Source organism: Pseudovirgaria hyperparasitica (assembly GCF_010093815.1).
Source record: "Pseudovirgaria hyperparasitica strain CBS 121739 unplaced genomic scaffold EJ05scaffold_3, whole genome shotgun sequence".
In the NCBI taxonomy this organism is placed as follows: Eukaryota; Fungi; Ascomycota; class Dothideomycetes; order Acrospermales; family Acrospermaceae; genus Pseudovirgaria; species Pseudovirgaria hyperparasitica.
The window spans coordinates 600,900-617,711 of NW_022985551.1; the positions used below are offsets into that span (position 1 = coordinate 600,900).

The 16,812-nt window shown below is 48.0% G+C and overlaps 6 protein-coding genes across 6 annotated transcripts; 5 read left to right on the top strand and 1 right to left on the bottom strand.

Annotated features, from left to right (window-relative positions):
• Window positions 1–222: 222 nt before the first annotated feature.
• On the top strand, window positions 223–1,386 carry EJ05DRAFT_427771 (uncharacterized protein; the record flags this gene model as incomplete). The annotated part of the gene is made up of 2 exons (XM_033741519.1): window positions 223–334; window positions 596–1,386. Coding segments are annotated over 2 exons (903 nt in total), but the record flags the coding sequence as incomplete, so codon positions are not given.
• Window positions 1,387–2,655: 1,269 nt separating this feature from the next.
• EJ05DRAFT_535741 (3-hydroxyacyl-CoA dehydrogenase-like protein) lies at window positions 2,656–4,658 on the top strand. Its single transcript, XM_033749270.1, has 2 exons — window positions 2,656–3,196; window positions 3,241–4,658. Exons 1-2 carry the CDS (start codon window positions 2,752–2,754, stop codon window positions 4,650–4,652), a joined length of 1,857 nt encoding a protein of 618 aa, XP_033603295.1. The 5' UTR covers window positions 2,656–2,751; the 3' UTR covers window positions 4,653–4,658.
• A 2,721-nt stretch (window positions 4,659–7,379) lies between these two features.
• On the top strand, window positions 7,380–8,205 carry EJ05DRAFT_483283 (uncharacterized protein; the record flags this gene model as incomplete). The annotated part of the gene is made up of 2 exons (XM_033745237.1): window positions 7,380–7,934; window positions 7,987–8,205. The coding sequence occupies 2 exons, from the start codon at window positions 7,380–7,382 to the stop codon at window positions 8,203–8,205; spliced, it is 774 nt and encodes a 257-aa protein (XP_033603296.1).
• An 868-nt stretch (window positions 8,206–9,073) lies between these two features.
• Window positions 9,074–10,310, bottom strand: EJ05DRAFT_508083 (uncharacterized protein; the record flags this gene model as incomplete). Its single annotated transcript, XM_033747978.1, has 2 exons — window positions 9,074–9,732; window positions 9,785–10,310. 2 exons carry the CDS (start codon window positions 10,308–10,310, stop codon window positions 9,074–9,076), a joined length of 1,185 nt encoding a protein of 394 aa, XP_033603297.1.
• Window positions 10,311–11,263: 953 nt separating this feature from the next.
• EJ05DRAFT_243855 (uncharacterized protein) lies at window positions 11,264–12,118 on the top strand. Its single transcript, XM_033740090.1, has one exon. The coding sequence runs from the start codon at window positions 11,383–11,385 to the stop codon at window positions 12,010–12,012; it is 630 nt and encodes a 209-aa protein (XP_033603298.1). The 5' UTR covers window positions 11,264–11,382; the 3' UTR covers window positions 12,013–12,118.
• A 2,103-nt stretch (window positions 12,119–14,221) lies between these two features.
• On the top strand, window positions 14,222–16,475 carry EJ05DRAFT_491761 (uncharacterized protein; the record flags this gene model as incomplete). Its single annotated transcript, XM_033745997.1, has 2 exons — window positions 14,222–14,998; window positions 15,051–16,475. 2 exons carry the CDS (start codon window positions 14,222–14,224, stop codon window positions 16,473–16,475), a joined length of 2,202 nt encoding a protein of 733 aa, XP_033603299.1.
• Window positions 16,476–16,812: the final 337 nt, after the last annotated feature.

The window sequence follows — 16,812 nt, forward strand, 5'->3', positions numbered from 1 at the left end:
GGACCCAGAATCAAAATCGCTTCAACGCTTTCAATGCCCCGTCGAATTCGGGGCGCACGTTCGGAGATCGATACCGACCTGGTAAATTCCCTATTTCAAATTTGACAGATGAGGGGTAACATTTGATGCAGGGGGTAGCAATACTAGGGATGACAATACGTAAGTAGATCCTGATTGTACCAGCACTTTGTCTCATTCACCTACAGATATGGCGTTACCGCTAGTGCTATAGAGACCGATCTCTCGAAAGAACGGCCTATTTGGCCTTTGTCGAGCTATGGACCCGGCAAAGATGCCCCTAGGCAGCTTTTTGGTGGCTTTCCAGTCGAGCAGAGTCCCGAGGAAATGCGCATGCTAGCATATGCTGCTGTTGCAAATGGGAAACCGGAAGCTGCGGTAAGCATAGCGCTTTGCATTCAAGAAGTTATTCACTGATCATTTTGTTAGATGCAAGATGAGCGCGCACTTGCAGAACAAGTGAATGGTCAGATCCAGAAATGCTTAGGCGATCTTAATGGAGCAGTCAAGTATGTCCTTGATGGTCGAGATGCCCATCCTAATAGACATGACGAGTGCGTATCGGGAAATACGTCAGGTATAGGCAATCAAGCCCGAAGTAATGCCTTTTCTACGGTATCTTCAACGCCCGCAACCTTTGGTCAGAATACATCAACATTTGGTCAACCTTCTGCTCCCACCCAGACGTCTGCATTCGGACAACCATCCGCGCCAGCGCAAAACACAGCTTTTGGTCGGCCATCAGCACTTGGCTCTACACCAACTTTCGGCCAACCCTCTCAGCCAGTATCTGCGTTTGGCCAGCCATCAGCACCACTTGGGAATAGCTCTGCTTTAGGGGGACAATCAGCATTTGGACAACCGTCAGCTCCAGGCTTTGGGCAGAAGTCTGCCTTCAGCCAGCCGTCACAACCTGCTTTCGGCCAGTCAGGCACATCGTCGACATTTGGACAACCCTCTCAGCCAGGACTAACGTCTGCATTCGGCCAAGTCCCACAGCCAGGACCAACACCAGCATTCGGACAGCCTGCCTTTGGGCAGCCATCTACTCTTGGCCAAACACAATCTCAAGGCTCAAATTCAACGTTTGGTCAGGCATCACAGCCAGGTTCGACATCGACATTTGGTCAGCCCTCGCAATCCGGTTCAACACCGGCATTTGGTCAACCATCACAGCCGGGCGCAACATCAGCCTTTGGTCAGCCTTCGCAGCCAGGAGCTGCATCAGCATTCGGGCAGCCCTCGCAGACAGCAGCCGCGCCAGCGTTTGGTCAGCCATCAGCTTTTGGTAAACCAGCGTTCGGAACGCCATCTCAGCCTGCGTCGTTTGGTGGACAACTAAATACTGGCGGAAGTGCTTTTGGAAAGCCTTCTCAGCATGCATTTGGTGCATCGCCCTTCGGTGCCGGTATCAGTGGAGCTAACCAGTCACCCCATGTTGCCCAAGGAAATACCCCACAAACGTCTGCATTTGGCCAATCCGCATCGAATTTCGATACTGCTGCCAATCGAGCCACATCCACGCAAGCAAATGCAAATGGATTTTCTACTTCTCCAGCGCAGGGGTCTACTATATTCCCGCCATCCACGGTAGATTCAAGAACGAAAAATCAGAACGGCCTTTTGTCGTCATTCAATGGTCGACCTGTCTCTTACCAGACATGGCCTCCAAACACTGAGGGTGGATCTAAAAGGGCACAAAACAGTTTACCTTTCTATCAGCCAAATGGCAGAGACTGGGAACGGATATGGCTCACTGATATTCCGCAGCCGAATACCGCAGCAGAGCCCCAGTTGCCACCCAGTGTCGATACTGGGATTCTTACGGAGGCGTACAAGTTTGCTGTTGAAAATGGCAAATTTAAGGATGACATCATGCCGGAATATCCACCCAAGCGAGAGTGGGTCAATTTCAATGTCTGAGCATTTACTTGGCGCAATATCGCTCTCTAAATCATCTACACTGATGGTGGTGGCATTTCTCGCATTTCGTCTGGTCTAGTCACAGCTGCATAGCGAGGGCGTTTTACATGGTACATAGAATGTTGCGACTGAATTTGGAGCTGCTATAGAGGTCTGCTAATTCCTTTCAATAATGCATGATGTAGATTAGGCGAGTGCTTGTTCATACCGAGTCATGTTTCATTTACATAAGCTCGGATTGCATTATTACTGTGTCGTTTAATGCAGTCCATCCTTCTGCTCCAGATCCATTGACATCCCCTAGCACTCCCAACCCTGCTGCGCTACATAAAACTCCTAATCCACGAAGTTCATGCGTTTCAAGCCGGGCACGAGGCTAAGGCTCTCTCTCTCCCCCTTACGCCTCTACCCTACCTAGTTAGCAAAGATAAGAAGGGCCTCGGAGACGTGCATAACACGAATGAAATACCATACCGTTACGTAGCAAAGAGCACGGGAAGGGTTTCAGCAATGACCCGAGCCTTTCTTGCTCAACATTGCCATTGATAAACCAGCTCACGTACGGACATACATTCAATCCGGATACCTACTAGTATGGATGCGGTGCCACTCGGCTGCAAACCAAGAAGCTAGTCCAGCAGTAACTCCGAGACCTTCTCAGAAAGTTTTTTTGTCAGCCCAGCCATGACCATTGTGGTTTTCACGCTTAATAATGTGTAATTGAGCACTATTCATTTGACTAGTATTGGTCTTTTGTTCCAGTGGTTCACTTCCGACACCATGTACATCCTCTGATCACCAGATATCAGAATGTCAGCCCTCATCTTGCCCCAAACCGAAAATCATCCAGTATGTGTGCTCGGCGGCGGCGTTCTGGGACGACGTATCGCCTGTGCGTGGGCAGCCGGGGGCTATGACTGCAACATCCGTGATCCAGACGAAGAACAACGTGCGAGTGCAGTACGTTATTTTGAGACCAGCATTTCGACGTTTCTGGCGGCAGAAGGTGGCGCTTGTGGGACTGTACGTGCATACGATGACCTCGAGACGGCGGTCAAGGATGCCTGGCTTGTCATTGAGTGCTTCCCGGAACGACTCGACTTCAAAGTGAATATGTGTACAGAGCTTGAGAGGCATGCACCAAGAGACGCGATGATGTGTACAATTTCATCGAGCTATGTGTCGAGGGAGGCGCTCGAAAAGGTAGGCGACGAGACAAAGAAAGGGATTTGTAATATGCACTGGACGATGTCTCGTAAGTTCTGTCCAGTATAGCGATGGGCTGCTGATTTCTCGTAGCTCAGAATAAGATGGTCGAACTCATGACAGATGGACAAACTGATGAACGCGTATCTTCCTTCCTTTCGCAGCGCCTGGCGGAGATTGGCTATCTACCTGTACAGGCTCGCAATGAACCGACAGGCTTTGTGATCAGTCGCATGTGGGCGGCGATCAAGCGCGAGGCACTCATGATCGTATCTCAAGGAGTTGCAACCCCTGAGGAATTGGACTCGGTGTGGGCTGAGATGTATACAAAGAACACCGCTGGGCCTTGTAAGATGATGGACGCTGTCGGTCTAGACACTGTATCTTTCGTTGAACAGCACTATGCCAAAGAGAGAAACTTACCCACCGAGCATACCGTCGACTACCTCCAGAGATACATTGATGAAGGCAAGCTTGGTACGAAATCCAGCAAAGGTGGCTTGTATCCTCCTGGTACGGCTCAAGAGACTGCTCAGAATTCCGCTGATCACCGCGACGCGTTGCATGCTCCCACAATATACTTCCTTGATATCGGCCTTAGCAACTCGCCCAAGGACTTCTTTAACAAAGGTCGTATCCTAATGGGAGGGACCGATGGACGCCCACTCAAGACTTTAGTCGACAGGCAGCACATGCCCGATGGGATTGCGATATCACTGAACCTGGGTAAAATATTCTGGACAAGCATGGGCATACCGTCCGCGAATGACGGTTGTGTCTATTCCACTAACCTCGATGGCTCCGACATCCAGGTTGTCGTCCCTGTTGGAAACATCCATACAGGTAAGCAAATAACAATAGACCGCGTAAACAAGAAGCTTTACTTCTGCGAACGCGAAGGTCTCCGTGTGATGCGCTGTAATGGTGATGGCTCCAACCATGAGGTCCTCGTGCAAAACGGCGACTGGCGCAACCCGGACGAGATGAAAGATCAGATGCGCTGGTGTGTTGGTATCGCTGTTTCACCATCAACAGGCCAATTCTACTGGACGCAGAAAGGCTACTCGAAGAGCAACCAAGGCAAGATCATGCGCGCTAATATCGATTTCCCTGCTGGCCAGAACGCGACAAATCGGACTGATATAGAATGTGTGTTTCAGAAACTTCCTGAATCCATCGATCTCGAATGCGATGAAGAAGGTCATATCCTATACTGGTCGGATAGAGGAGAGCTGCCGATTGGAAACTCGATCAATCGAGCGTCTTTTTCCAGGCTAAGAGCAATCACGGACCCCAGTGTAAAGAGTATGCCGGAGGAGCACTATGATTTAATCGCACGCAACATGCACGAGACGATCGGGCTAGCTGTTGATATGAAGAACAAATACATCTACTGTACGGATCTTAGTGGGACGCTGTACCGGTTCAATTTGGATGGAGGTGGCAGGAGGAAGTACTATGACGGAGAAGGGTCTTTTACTGGACTTGCCCTGATGCATGTATGATATGTCTTGTTTCCTATACCAGATTCTCAACAATACTCTTCATTTTATTCTCCTTCTCTTCTTGGTGGTGTTCTTTATAAGAGTCCGGTCGTGAGGAGGGTGCGCTATTCAAATGGGGGAGCCCTCAACCCTGGAGAAGTCAGCAGAATTTCTATTGTAGATTATGTGTCTATCAGGGCCACAGTGGCAATGCTCGTCTTATATTCAGATATCGCCCTGCAGATGATCATAATTTTTACCTTCCACTGTCTTTTTACGTGCTCTGGAGATCCCGTGTCAGAAGCTTAAATCTGCTATGTTTTCTGCATCAGACGGTGCATATATTGTGTATTTCTGAGTCTCTTTATAATTGTTCGCAGGGCTTCTCGCTCATACTAATCCTCCTCTTTGCTTGTCTGTACCACATGCGCCCAGATGCTCGGCCTCTGTCACAGTCGCGCTTGTCAAGTTGTGGATCAGTCGCTACGCCAAACAAGAAGTAGCAGTGAGTCTGAGAAGAAGAATCGAATATGGATGCTTCAAGCACCGTACCCATCGAACACTATGCCCAATCTATAGGAATTCAGGGGTACGCGCTTGCCACGAGAGTAAGAGGTGGATGGAAGATAGCGAATGTATAGCAGCTGAGTGGTTGGAGAATGTTGAGTATTGGCCCTTATCAGTCACTGTTGGGTCTTCGATGAAAGTGGTCTCGCAGCCAGATGAATATAATCATGTTAAGATGTCATCGCCCGACTAACATGGACAATTTGGATTGTCAAGCCAATGCTAGCCGCGAAATAGGAAACTTCCCATACGTCGAGGATGGAATTTAAGGATTCTATTGTTTCCTATGTTTTACACGCTACCCATCAAGACAAATGTTCTAGGCCGGCACAGTTCTCGCTCTGTACAAACTGCGCTAAGCTCGCAGGAAAGTTTCCACAAACACCACCTTCATACTATTGCACACATTCGCCCACACCTTGATTCAGTCTCCGAACATCGTTTAATGGCTTCCTTGAAGAATAGATATCGCCTAACATTCTTCGAAATGTGCTCCTTGCAGAGCCTTGCCCGGTTGATCCTCCACTTCTAATCTACCAATTTCAGATGCGCCTTCTTGTACTGGGAACTGGGCAAGTGCTGATGATATCAGTTTCGACTCCTGCGAAGCTTATATTGACAAGATAGTCCTCTTCATTCGAGACGCGAATCGGGATCAGCAAAGATGGTCTAGGCCACGCCGACTCGCCGCTGCCAGCGAAGATAATTGAACCCCCCCGCTTTGATACTGTGCAGACACATAGTATTTCTCTCCAAGAATCCTGCCCAGGTCACGTTAGTACGATGAGCATAGCCACAAGATTGAAAATTGGGGAAGACTGTCACTCGACGATCCCAGTGTTCAACAGAGCATGGACCCACCCGTATGAGATCATTGATCTTGCCATTACAGCGGACCTTCTCTAGATCGGCACTGTTAGTAAGTCAAAATTTGTCCTCAGCGCGTGTTAGGCCGCCACAAAGCATAAGACGACTTACATCTAAATAGTAACATCAGCGAACCTAGGACAAACTGGTTATGGGAATCAATATTCAGGGGAAAGAAAGACGGTTTGAACTTTGACAACTCAGCCCATGGACGTATGGTAGTGGTGGGACAGTGTCTGAAGAGCACTGAGTCCGGTAACAGGCCGTACGAATGGAAAGATCTTTCATGTTGGCAACCCTGTATATTGGCTGGTCAATTTGTAAGACAGGCTGGGCCAAAATGAAATGTATCATAGCAGTGGACTCCACCATGTTCAAGTCGCTGGCACCGAGAAGGAGTTACACAATGGAATGGGGTTACTAATGGGCATATCATCACAAGTTATGCGTGTATCGAAAAGATGCAAAGCGTACCGTCGCTGACTGTCTGATGGTCTCGATACCTCAAATCTTCAAAGACAACCCAAGTCATCGGGTACCACTCTTCTATACTTCAACTGCGGTTTGGAAGATTTGATTTTATAATCGTAGCGTTTTTCGGCTTCGAATCAGGGGCGGACGGGGTACATAAAAGCTAAAGTATCGCCCATTAGGCTGAGGAAGCAGATTATAGCTTTGTACTAAATCATATTAAGACTATATAAAGTATCTAGCACAACTTCGAAAACTCCCGCAGAAAAATAAGACCTCGACGGCCATTTGAATCTTGCAAGCTGTATGTAAGCTTCCGTCTATTCGTAGCGGTACCTATATATCAGCAGCTTATAAATATATTTCAATGCTTATCGAACTATGCTCCTGTGTGAGAGTACTCTGTGCGGCCTATGGACAATCCCATATAGATTCTATTTTTCTATGCTATGTGGTGCTGCAATAAACAGCCAGTGAGCCCGGATATGTTACAGAAGTTCGTAGAAGCGTTGATCTACTATCATCAGCCTATCCCTTGACAGCGTATCTATCGAGGATACGTCACTGACACCGTACATAAATGTCAAACACCTCGCTTGCTAGGGGGTCTGTACCACACACGGGTTTCTGCATTTTGCTAGCGCGTTAGTGAATGTTATGACTTGCGCACTCTCCCTACCCACCCACCAAACTTTTTCTTGACCTTCAACTTTCTCCTTCGAACCACAAACTCTCCAATCATCGACAACCGGCTAATCTTCTGTTGCATCGTTTGATCATCTCTCAATATTTCCTTGCATTCTCTACTTTGCCCACCAGTACAGCTATATCCACCGATCTACCATGTCCACCTCTAGAAACCTTACTCCTGATGTTGAAGCTCTCATCGAAGTTGGTCTTAAGAGATCTGAGATCAGCACTGAGGTCCGGCATCCTGAAGTCGATAATGAAATCAATCTGGTTTGCATTGGCACCCTGAGACCATCGACAAGACTGCCCGGTGCGAAAGTCTTTGTGGACATTACAGCAGATACTTCGCTACCTCGTCACTCATACAGTATAGCACATCATGCTAACGCAATGATGTACGAGATGAAAGATGGTAGTCTCAAAGCCTTAGTACCACAGAAAATTTGGAAGGTGCGAGGAAGAGACATCCACCTAATGAACATCATCAAACCCAGCCTCTCAAGCGACTTCCTCGAGGGAGACGCCAAACAACAGCTGGGAATACTTCTGGGTTTCTGTTTTGGGGCTCTCCAGTGGGAGCTCAAAGGCTTGGAGGGGCACTTTGACGCAAAGAAGTGCCTCTTACAAACCTACAAATTCCTTGAGATAGGAATTTTCGATAAATCTAATGCAGGCTCTGCAGAGCCTTCTGCTGCCAGCCTAGGCTTGGTATGAGCTTCAAACTCTTTCAGAGACATCACTTACTGACTACATATGATAGGATTCGGAGAATACTGCTGCTGAGTACGGTGACTCTTCGTCGGCGGACAGGGAGGAGGAGATGGCTGAGTTTGCAGCAGAAGCGCACGCCCACTTTCAAATGATGGTAGCGTCGATCGCAGATGCAGCCCATGACTTGGATGGAACTACCCAGTCCCAGGTAGCAGCACTCCTCGCTAAGCATGAAGAGGAGCTGGATGAGTTCTTGGACGGTTTGTAGAGAACTCAAGCGAGTTGCTAGATGTGTAATACTACTCCCTTGAGGAGGCATAGCGTTGTGTTATCGTATCAAATAGGTATAGATCAATAGACAAGATGATATCTAAACGCCTTGTGTCATTCAACATGGCGTTATAGCTGTCATAACACTACTTTAAAGGGTTAGCCATGTTATAGTAGTAGTAAAAAACTATAAAGATCAGACCTATAGAGTATCTGCTACTGTGAGGACACCAAAGATCATAGCTATATGTACTACTAAGAGGTTTGAATCCATTGAATATCATGTAGAATGACAATCTTATATAACATCGAATATCTCTATAGGTGTTGATCACGCTTGAACATCCGAGGAGACAAGACCTATGGAGCATTCCCCTGTACAGTCATATTACGACTCACGCTCCTACTAAACACTATGAAGGTTCTACCATGTGAGCTATCACAAAAAATGACGTCTGTATCTAAATTGTGATGTTCTATTGCCGACAAGAGGCACTTAGTTTTATACCTTGATGACTAGCTTGACGATTCAGCACTGCCAGAAGGGCCAATACTTCTGTTCAATTTCACGAGTATATCAATTGTTTTGCGTGCAAGTGTTTGTGACTCGAGTAGACTAGAGACACTCAGGTGGTATTTCGTAGCTTAGAAACACCTAAATCAAGGATCCATTACCTAGTCTGAAGATCTGTATAAGATACGGATGCACACAAAGTGTTATGAAGTCTTATAACATTCGAGATTTGACTACATAGACAGAGAGGCTTTACTGCATCTACTAGAGGATATAGCGATTCACAATATTCCGCAGAAGGATACCTCGAGTAGATAGGAGGATATTCAAAGATTCTCCATACTATGGAAGTCTAGAGTATATTGCCATAGAGCTCGAGGTAGTATAGGTCCTCTAGGTCAGTGGTAGACATAGGGCTGTCGGAACTGTATGTCCTGACTGCCGGTTGAATGTTGCTGTCCTCACTTATTATGCGTCGGGACTCCATAGTCCTGATTATGGAACTATCTTCATCAACAGAATGAGGGAATATGGGTCCTGTCCAGCGGTCGTCATTGTCTTGGAGGGCGCCAGACATATGGAGGCTAGCAGGGGCGGCGTGAGGATCCGGATATGCATCATGACTAGGAGAGCAATTGGGCGGTGCAACTACTCTTGACATTTGAGAGTCTTCCGATGAATAACCTTCACATAGTCTAGCGAATTCTTCCAGCGTTTGGTCCCGCGCTTGATGTAGCAATACTGTGGCTCCTTTGCCATCGATTCCAAAGAGGATGGAATAGGCGAACAAATCGGGCACGAAACCATTCGCTTGGACTGCCCCAGCGCGCATGATCCGCTGCTTCAAACTTGTGTATCTTCTCTTCAGGTAGTCTGGCCTGTCAAGACTATCCATGTTCCGTAAGGTCATATATGCGCCAGCGAGCCAAAAGAACACCGGGCCATTTTCTCCATCCGCCTTTTGGACAGCTTCCGCTTCTTTCTTCCACAAGGCATTAACTGTGGCAAAAACTGTTATACAGGTAAGTGCTGGCTCTGACCAGGTGAGTTGTTCATCACTTACGTATGTCCAACACAATGAATGCATCGACCATAGCGCGCAGCAATCGTTTGACTGGTTTTTCGAATTCAAGACCTTGGTTTCCCTTTTCCCATTCTTTCAAAACCATTTCGATCTCATAAAACCTGCCCAAAGCCGTACTCAGCTTGGTTCGCTGTCCTAAATCCAAAGTCTTGAAAGCCTTGAAGCTATATCCTATGAAGTGCTTTAGCTGTTGTTGTCCTGGCGAGAATTGCCTCATTGCCTCCGGCTCTTCGATCAACTTAATGCGCTTGACCCTTTTTACCAATCTCTCTCGTGTCATCCCCATCACTATCTGGAGAGCCTCGATATTCATCGCCTGATCCTTTTCCGTTTGCTTTGAGGCGTGCTTGAGTACACTGAAATTGAAAGAGGAGTGAGCTTTGACTGCCTCTGCGAGGAGCTTCATAGATTTCTTCTGAGTGATGTAGTATGCTACTTTATCATAATAAGCCGGTGGATCTACTGGAAGGTTCTGGTTCCAGAGATCGTCGGGGGGTGATGACATTTCGTCGTGATTGTGGCAAGGTGACAACCTAAATGGTACCGTATAGAATCAAGCGTAGCTTCGTGAGCGGACCTCTAGGTTCTGGTGATACCTTAGAGTAAACAGACACTTGAAGATGTTTAACAGTCGCTGAAGTAGAACAACATCTTACGCAGCAAATCGCGCGGTAGATATATCCCAGAGGTCAGCCCTACAAAGCCACCTCATTCCAATCTAGCAAAGAATCGTGCCCCATACCAATGAAGTATAGCTTTTGTTATTCAATATGCTACTCTTAAAAGTAATATATGGAGTGAGACTGTAGATCTGGAAAGAAGAGAGGACTGTGTACCCATGCCATTCGCCACATATGGACTTCAGGCAAGTGAAGCGAGCAGCAGACAAAGAAAGCGTTCTAGCAAGAACATTCCCGTGGCGGTGTAACATAGCAAGAAATGAACTATCATGGGATTCTTCATGCGGTCATACAAAACAATGCTGACGACCTAGGAATGCCGTGTAACGTGACACATCCATACCAAGGACTTCTGGGATGACAGAGATAGGTGAGATAAGTACAAGGATATTCTTTAAGCCACAAATTAGTTCCGCGAATGACTGCTTGGAGAAGATCCATAGGTATATCAAGCCTCTACGGTTTTTCATAAAGTAATCTGGTAAAGTCACACTGAATTCGCCCGATCAGCCACAGTTCTCGATATCCCATGGCTGTTTCTAACCCAAGCATCATGTTCGACATCACAGTCTGTGTACGCTCAAGCTATATTGTCAACTTTTATGTACACTTCTTCGATACTTTCATGGCTCCGGGCTTATACAGATAGTGTTGAGTGAGAGCTCTGTCTCTATAGCCAGGCATGTTTCAATACGATTCACTCGCAAACCGGTTCACCTGTTCATCTCACCGCCTGCTTTTTTACTCACTCTGAATACGGTGTGCAACTGGACTTTAGGATGATTCACTTTCCGCTTGTGGCGAGAAGACTTTAAAACACGTCAACTCTATTCTTATCATTATGTTTCAGTACACCTGACTTCTCTACGACCGCAACAGCGACTCCCTGTTCTCAATATGGATCCTTACGTTCCTATCCTGTCCGAAAGCGACTGGGATGAGTTGCGAGATACTGTGATTGATATCGATGTAAGAGACTTCCAAGGCATGTTGCTGGTATGTATTGGGAGACTCGTCGATGGCACGATTTCGGCCGGAAGCAAGGTATTTGCCAACATCTCCGAAGACAATCAGGAAAGATGCAGTTATCTCATCACACGCGGCTACCTGGTATACGAAGACGCCTTCACCGGAATCCTCGAGCCCTTCATCATCAGCCGTGTCCGTAAGAGCGGTGGCAAGCTCCCTTTTCGAACTATAGGAATCAACGACGTTGTGGACCCGATTATTCCTTGCAAATTCTTGGCTGCTGATATATATCACGCCGGACCCAACATGCGTGCATTGGGCTATCGCATGCTCGAGTATTATCGCTTGTGTGGAAGCGTTCGTCCAGATGTTGTTGAGATGATGGCCAAAATATACGAGACAAGGGCGCTTACGAAGCCACCTCAGTCCCCAAAGCGCCACGGAGCAAAGTATAATGTACAGCCTCAGAAGCGGATCTCTCAGGAGCCTTCTCGCCAGCCTGAAATGACGGCAAGAGAAGTCGTGAGTATAACAAGGTCTAGAAGTGGCGATCACTGATCGTGACAGATTATCATTGATGACTCGGACGACAACAAGTCGGTGAAGCCTGAACACAATTTTCAATCCGAGCCCACGCTTCTGAGTCGTCTGCGTTCGGTATCGTCTTTTTCCATTTCTTCATCAGTCGAGTCTGCTAACACGGAGCGCGTGTACAAGTCCGTTCGCGGTCGTCAAGCTACCCCCGGCGTCGCTCTTCGCCAGCGTGTACACATGCGAAACCATCTTCCACGATCACTGTCAGGAGTGGGTCCTCTGACCACTCGCGACCGCCAGCCAGTAACACCCGGTCGTCAGCTTCTCCCAGCACCAGTAATGAGCGATCTTGGCGTCACCACACCTCCAAATTCGCCCCCGACTGTCGAAAACTTAGGTGCCAATGGGCGACCAATGTCCAGAGTTTTACGCAGACATGTCGACAAAGCTCGCTTCGTGTATTCGGCGCATGAGACATTGAACGACGCATGTCAGCTAATCACCAGTGAGGCTCGGGTGCTTAGTCTACTTGAGCGTGGAAAGGTTGCAAGGCTCTTGGCTAAGGTGATGGGAGATGTGAGCGCAGCGCTGGAGGATCTCTGATGGTCTAGGAATGGTCCGTGTTGGTTATCAGTTCAATGTCGGACAGTAAGACCCATCGTGGCTTTCTGCTGTTGTAGAGTCTCGAAGGAGGACCTGAGGAGGTATGAATCGTTTGAGATGCATGTGTCGCATTTTGCCAGAGCATGATTGTGGAGGGTGCTTCATCATTTGTTCGTATGATGCACATATATGCATTCACACATGTTCTATCGTTTGTTTGATGAATGCAGACATCAGACAGTCTCAAGTATTTGAGAGATGGTACACCACGTGCGATTAGCATTCAGCTATAAAGTAATTGATATTTCTCACATTTGAATTGGACCTACTTGGGAATCTAGTATACATACGTCATAGTAGAACGCGGTGATATTAATGATTGCGGTAAATCCATCCTTTAAGCTAATGTGTACGTAGGTTTGATCGCTCTTCTACCTCTTCGGCGGTCGTCTCTTAAGTTTAAATGTGTATTGTAGGTCAATCGCCTGCTCCTTCATTTCCTGCCAAACGTAATGCCACTGACCTTTCTCTCCTACTTATGCGTTAACAATTGAGTCTTTCTAGTAAGTTTTAATGTACCATACCTTCTCGTTGCAGACCGCCCATCTCTTCTGGTGGCTTCTCGCCTGTCCTAAGCTGATGAACTCTTTTATGAACGCGACGCACGGCATGGTGAAAACTAGGCTGACGCAGGAGCTGTAAATTCATGTATCAGTGTCTGTCATAGTTCTACGTAGATATGTGGATGGCTTGCATACCCATTCGGCAGCCTTTGTCTGCGAAATGTCAGTCTGCATTGTAGGCTGTGGAGTGGCGAAGAACTTGCCTCGAACACTGCTAGCCACCACCTCATCTCGAGACGGTGTCTTCAGTGGCTACAGCATTGAGCATGCGAATCGCGATATACTGTTTCTCTTGTATGCACAGGGTCGGTGGTCCGTTGATGAACACTGCACCGAACTTCAGTGATATCAGCGTGCCTTGTAGAATGTCCTACACGCTTTATCGATAAGAGGTATTAATGCCTTAGGCATCAAAATTGATGGACAGCTTCCAGATAACAGAGTAGGCGGTTTATAGACATTATGAAACTTGAACGGAATATTTCAGGTAGCTTAAATCGTCTACAAGTTCAAGATTTGGACATCTTTTCGAATTCCACATCGGTATCACTATAGGCAGGCCGGGCTTGTCACGTGAATACGTGATAGTGCAGACGCGCCTTCTATCCCGCGCCCGGCCCCACGCGCTCCCCTGTGGATCGTCAACGTTCAGAACGAGCAAACGACCTATCGGGAATTTGTTACTATCTGAAACGTCGAGATCATGCCGCAGTCATAATAGAGAGGCGTTGTTTCCTGTCTAAGAGGATCATTCACAGCATGCTCCAATAGCATAACGCGACGGAGAGTTTGCAATGATGACCAATACAAGACTGAGGCATCATGCCGCCGTATTTGAGTCTGTGTTCCAAGGAGCGGACTCTAAAGCTGAGGGGTTACATTTCGCATCGATAGGGCCAGACCGCGAAAAAGCAGCCAATCCCGAGATACTGATAGATACTGTGTGTGGTTCTTGCTCGCACTATGTTCGCGCAGGATGTTGACGCCTTCAGGTCGAAACATACATCATGAAGATTCGATCGCATTTTACGATCACCTTGCAGCCCAAGGTCCAATCCATGCTGGCAACGTCAATTGAGTGTAAACGCGCATGGGAAGTACTCGAGAACATCGCACAGTCATATGGTCGTGCGCGAACCTCTTATACTCAGTCTTTTACGGACGGACTCACACAAATGATCAAGCAAGAAGCCAGAACTGAGACCGATGTGCAAAATATGGCCAAGGACGCTGTCAGGAGATTTCAACGCGAACTAGAGTCATTGTTCGTCCAGGCTATACCTGCTAAGCGATTCTCGAAAACCCTGAGCTATGTTCTTTTTGATGCGGGATGTAAGTTATTCCGCTTACACATGAATGCTCCAAACTTTTCGATTCACTCTACTGAAACTGGGGATGTGAAAAGACGACTCGTACAGCTGCTAAAAGGTCTACAAATGGTCGGACTGGGAGGAGACGCAGCTCACCGATCATTCGCTCATGCCATGGACAAGTTACTGAGTGAATTCGTCGTGAGCCACTACATGAAGGTAGATTGGTATGGCAAGCTTTCGGTGACAGCGAAGTTAAAAGAATGGATCAAAGACGGCTTTGGACAACTTGTTTTGTTAGTCATGGAGTGCCTGACCGACAGCACTACAACAGTGAAGCTCACATTTGGTATGGCTGAAATTACATCTTGGCAAAAGATGGCCATCGAACGTCTTGGTAGAGCTCGTGCGGACAACCTCTTTGATTACATAGTGAACTGGGATCAGTCCATCGGCGCCATATTAGATCTCAAGGTTCGATAACATGAGCCTCTGTAGTTCATTTATCTGGTCTAACAGATTGTAGGAATATCTCACCACGAACTCTGAAAGAGCACACCTAGTCGTCTCGTTCACAGGCCAGCTCTATCGGCGCCTCCTGCGCCCAGGGACAACAACTACCCATATCCTAGACATATACATTTATGTCATTAGGGCTTTCAAAGAACTCGATCCTAAAGGGGTGTTATTAGAACGTGTCGCTCTACCCATCAGACGATATCTGAAAGATCGCACTGACACGGCCAAAATTATTGTATCAAGTTTACTTGCAGATATTCAGGATGAAGACGGCAATCATGTCGATCCAGGTGGTGACATTTCAATAGAGATAGCCACAGAAATGCTCAAGCCTATCTCATCCACTGCTAACGACCACGACGACGATCTTAACTGGGGAGACCTGAATTGGACCCCGGAACCAGTAGACGCCTCTGCTGAATACAAGAGCTCGAGAGCAAACGACGTCATATCCTACCTCCTCACCCTCTTCGATCCAGGCGACTTCATCACTGAGCTGAAAAATATCCTCGGCGAACACCTCCTCACAAATTCAGACTCCTCATTTGACAAAGAGATTCGCCTTCTCGAACTCTTCAAGCTCCGATTAGGTGACTCCCAAATGCAAGCCTGCGACGTCATGCTTCGCGACGTGGTCGACTCCAAACGACTCAACACCACAATTTCTTCCTCCCGTCCCACAAAACCCCCTATCCGCGCACATGTTCTGTCTTCTTTCTTCTGGCCTCCCCTCCGCGACGATACATTCACCATTCCCGCCACAGTTGCCGAAGCGCAGGCCATCTACGCCGCCGGATTCGAAGCTATCAAGGACATGCGCAAATTGCACTGGCTGCCCGCTCTGGGTAAAGTCACCGTCGAGCTCGAGCTACAGGACCGCGAAGTGTCCGTCGACTGCACGACATGGCAAGCCAGCGTAATTCACGCGTTCCAACGCTCTTCGTCCGAGCCCCAGCGCGTCGGCGGTGTTGCGCGCTCTGTGCAGCAGCTCGAGGACCACCTGGCAATGGACGAAGCGCTCGTGCGCAATGCACTCGCATTCTGGGTTGGTGAACGCGTGCTTGCGCCACATCCAGACACTCCAGACACATATGTCGTACTCGAACGCCTTACCAGTGCGGCACGCACGACACGGGCGGAGGTCGAGGCCGCCAAAGAAGAGGCAGCAATGGAGGCACCCGGGGGCGGCGGAGTCGTTACAGCTAATGACCTTCTCGATCGTAATCGCAGTCTGTACGAGACGTTCGTGGTAGGAATGTTGACGAACCAGGGCGGCATGACGAGGGCTCGGATCTTGATGATGCTGAAGATGGCGGTACCAGGTGGGTTTCCTGGTGGAGCGGAGGACGTGGGGACTGTGCTCGAGGGCTTGAGAGAGGCTGGCAAGGTGGACAGCACCGGGGCCGACGTGTGGGCTGTCAAGAAGGGATGAACCATGGTGTGAGCGCGTACGCCAGAAACTTCAATATCGTTAGGGAGTAGCATGAGGTGCCTACGGGACTTGCTATGATACCACGTATGATACAGCCATGACATAATAGAGGTATCGATCTCTAAGAACCAGAAGCCACGTTTTTCAATATGCGCGCAGACATCCCCCCTCCCCTTAAACCTTTCCACGAAACATCGCAGACTTTCCAGCACGCCCGTTCTAAACTGGGCAATAAGAACCCCCCAAACTGAGAAAGCTAGCTCATGTTCAGACACGACGCTCGCGACTAAACCGTGAACCTCGAAAGACAACAGAATATCAGCCATGGGCCCTCCTC

What these genes read in the sequence shown, in the direction of transcription:
- EJ05DRAFT_535741 (XM_033749270.1), top strand. Translation starts at nt 2,752, where the DNA reads ATGTCAGCCCTCATCTTGCCCCAAACCGAAAATCATCCAGTATGTGTG. An exon ending in TATGCACTGGACGATGTCTC is followed by an intron (nt 3,197 to 3,240) that starts GTAAGTTCTGTC and finishes GATTTCTCGTAG; the next exon opens with CTCAGAATAAGATGGTCGAA.
- EJ05DRAFT_243855 (XM_033740090.1), top strand. Translation starts at nt 11,383, where the DNA reads ATGGATCCTTACGTTCCTATCCTGTCCGAAAGCGACTGGGATGAGTTG.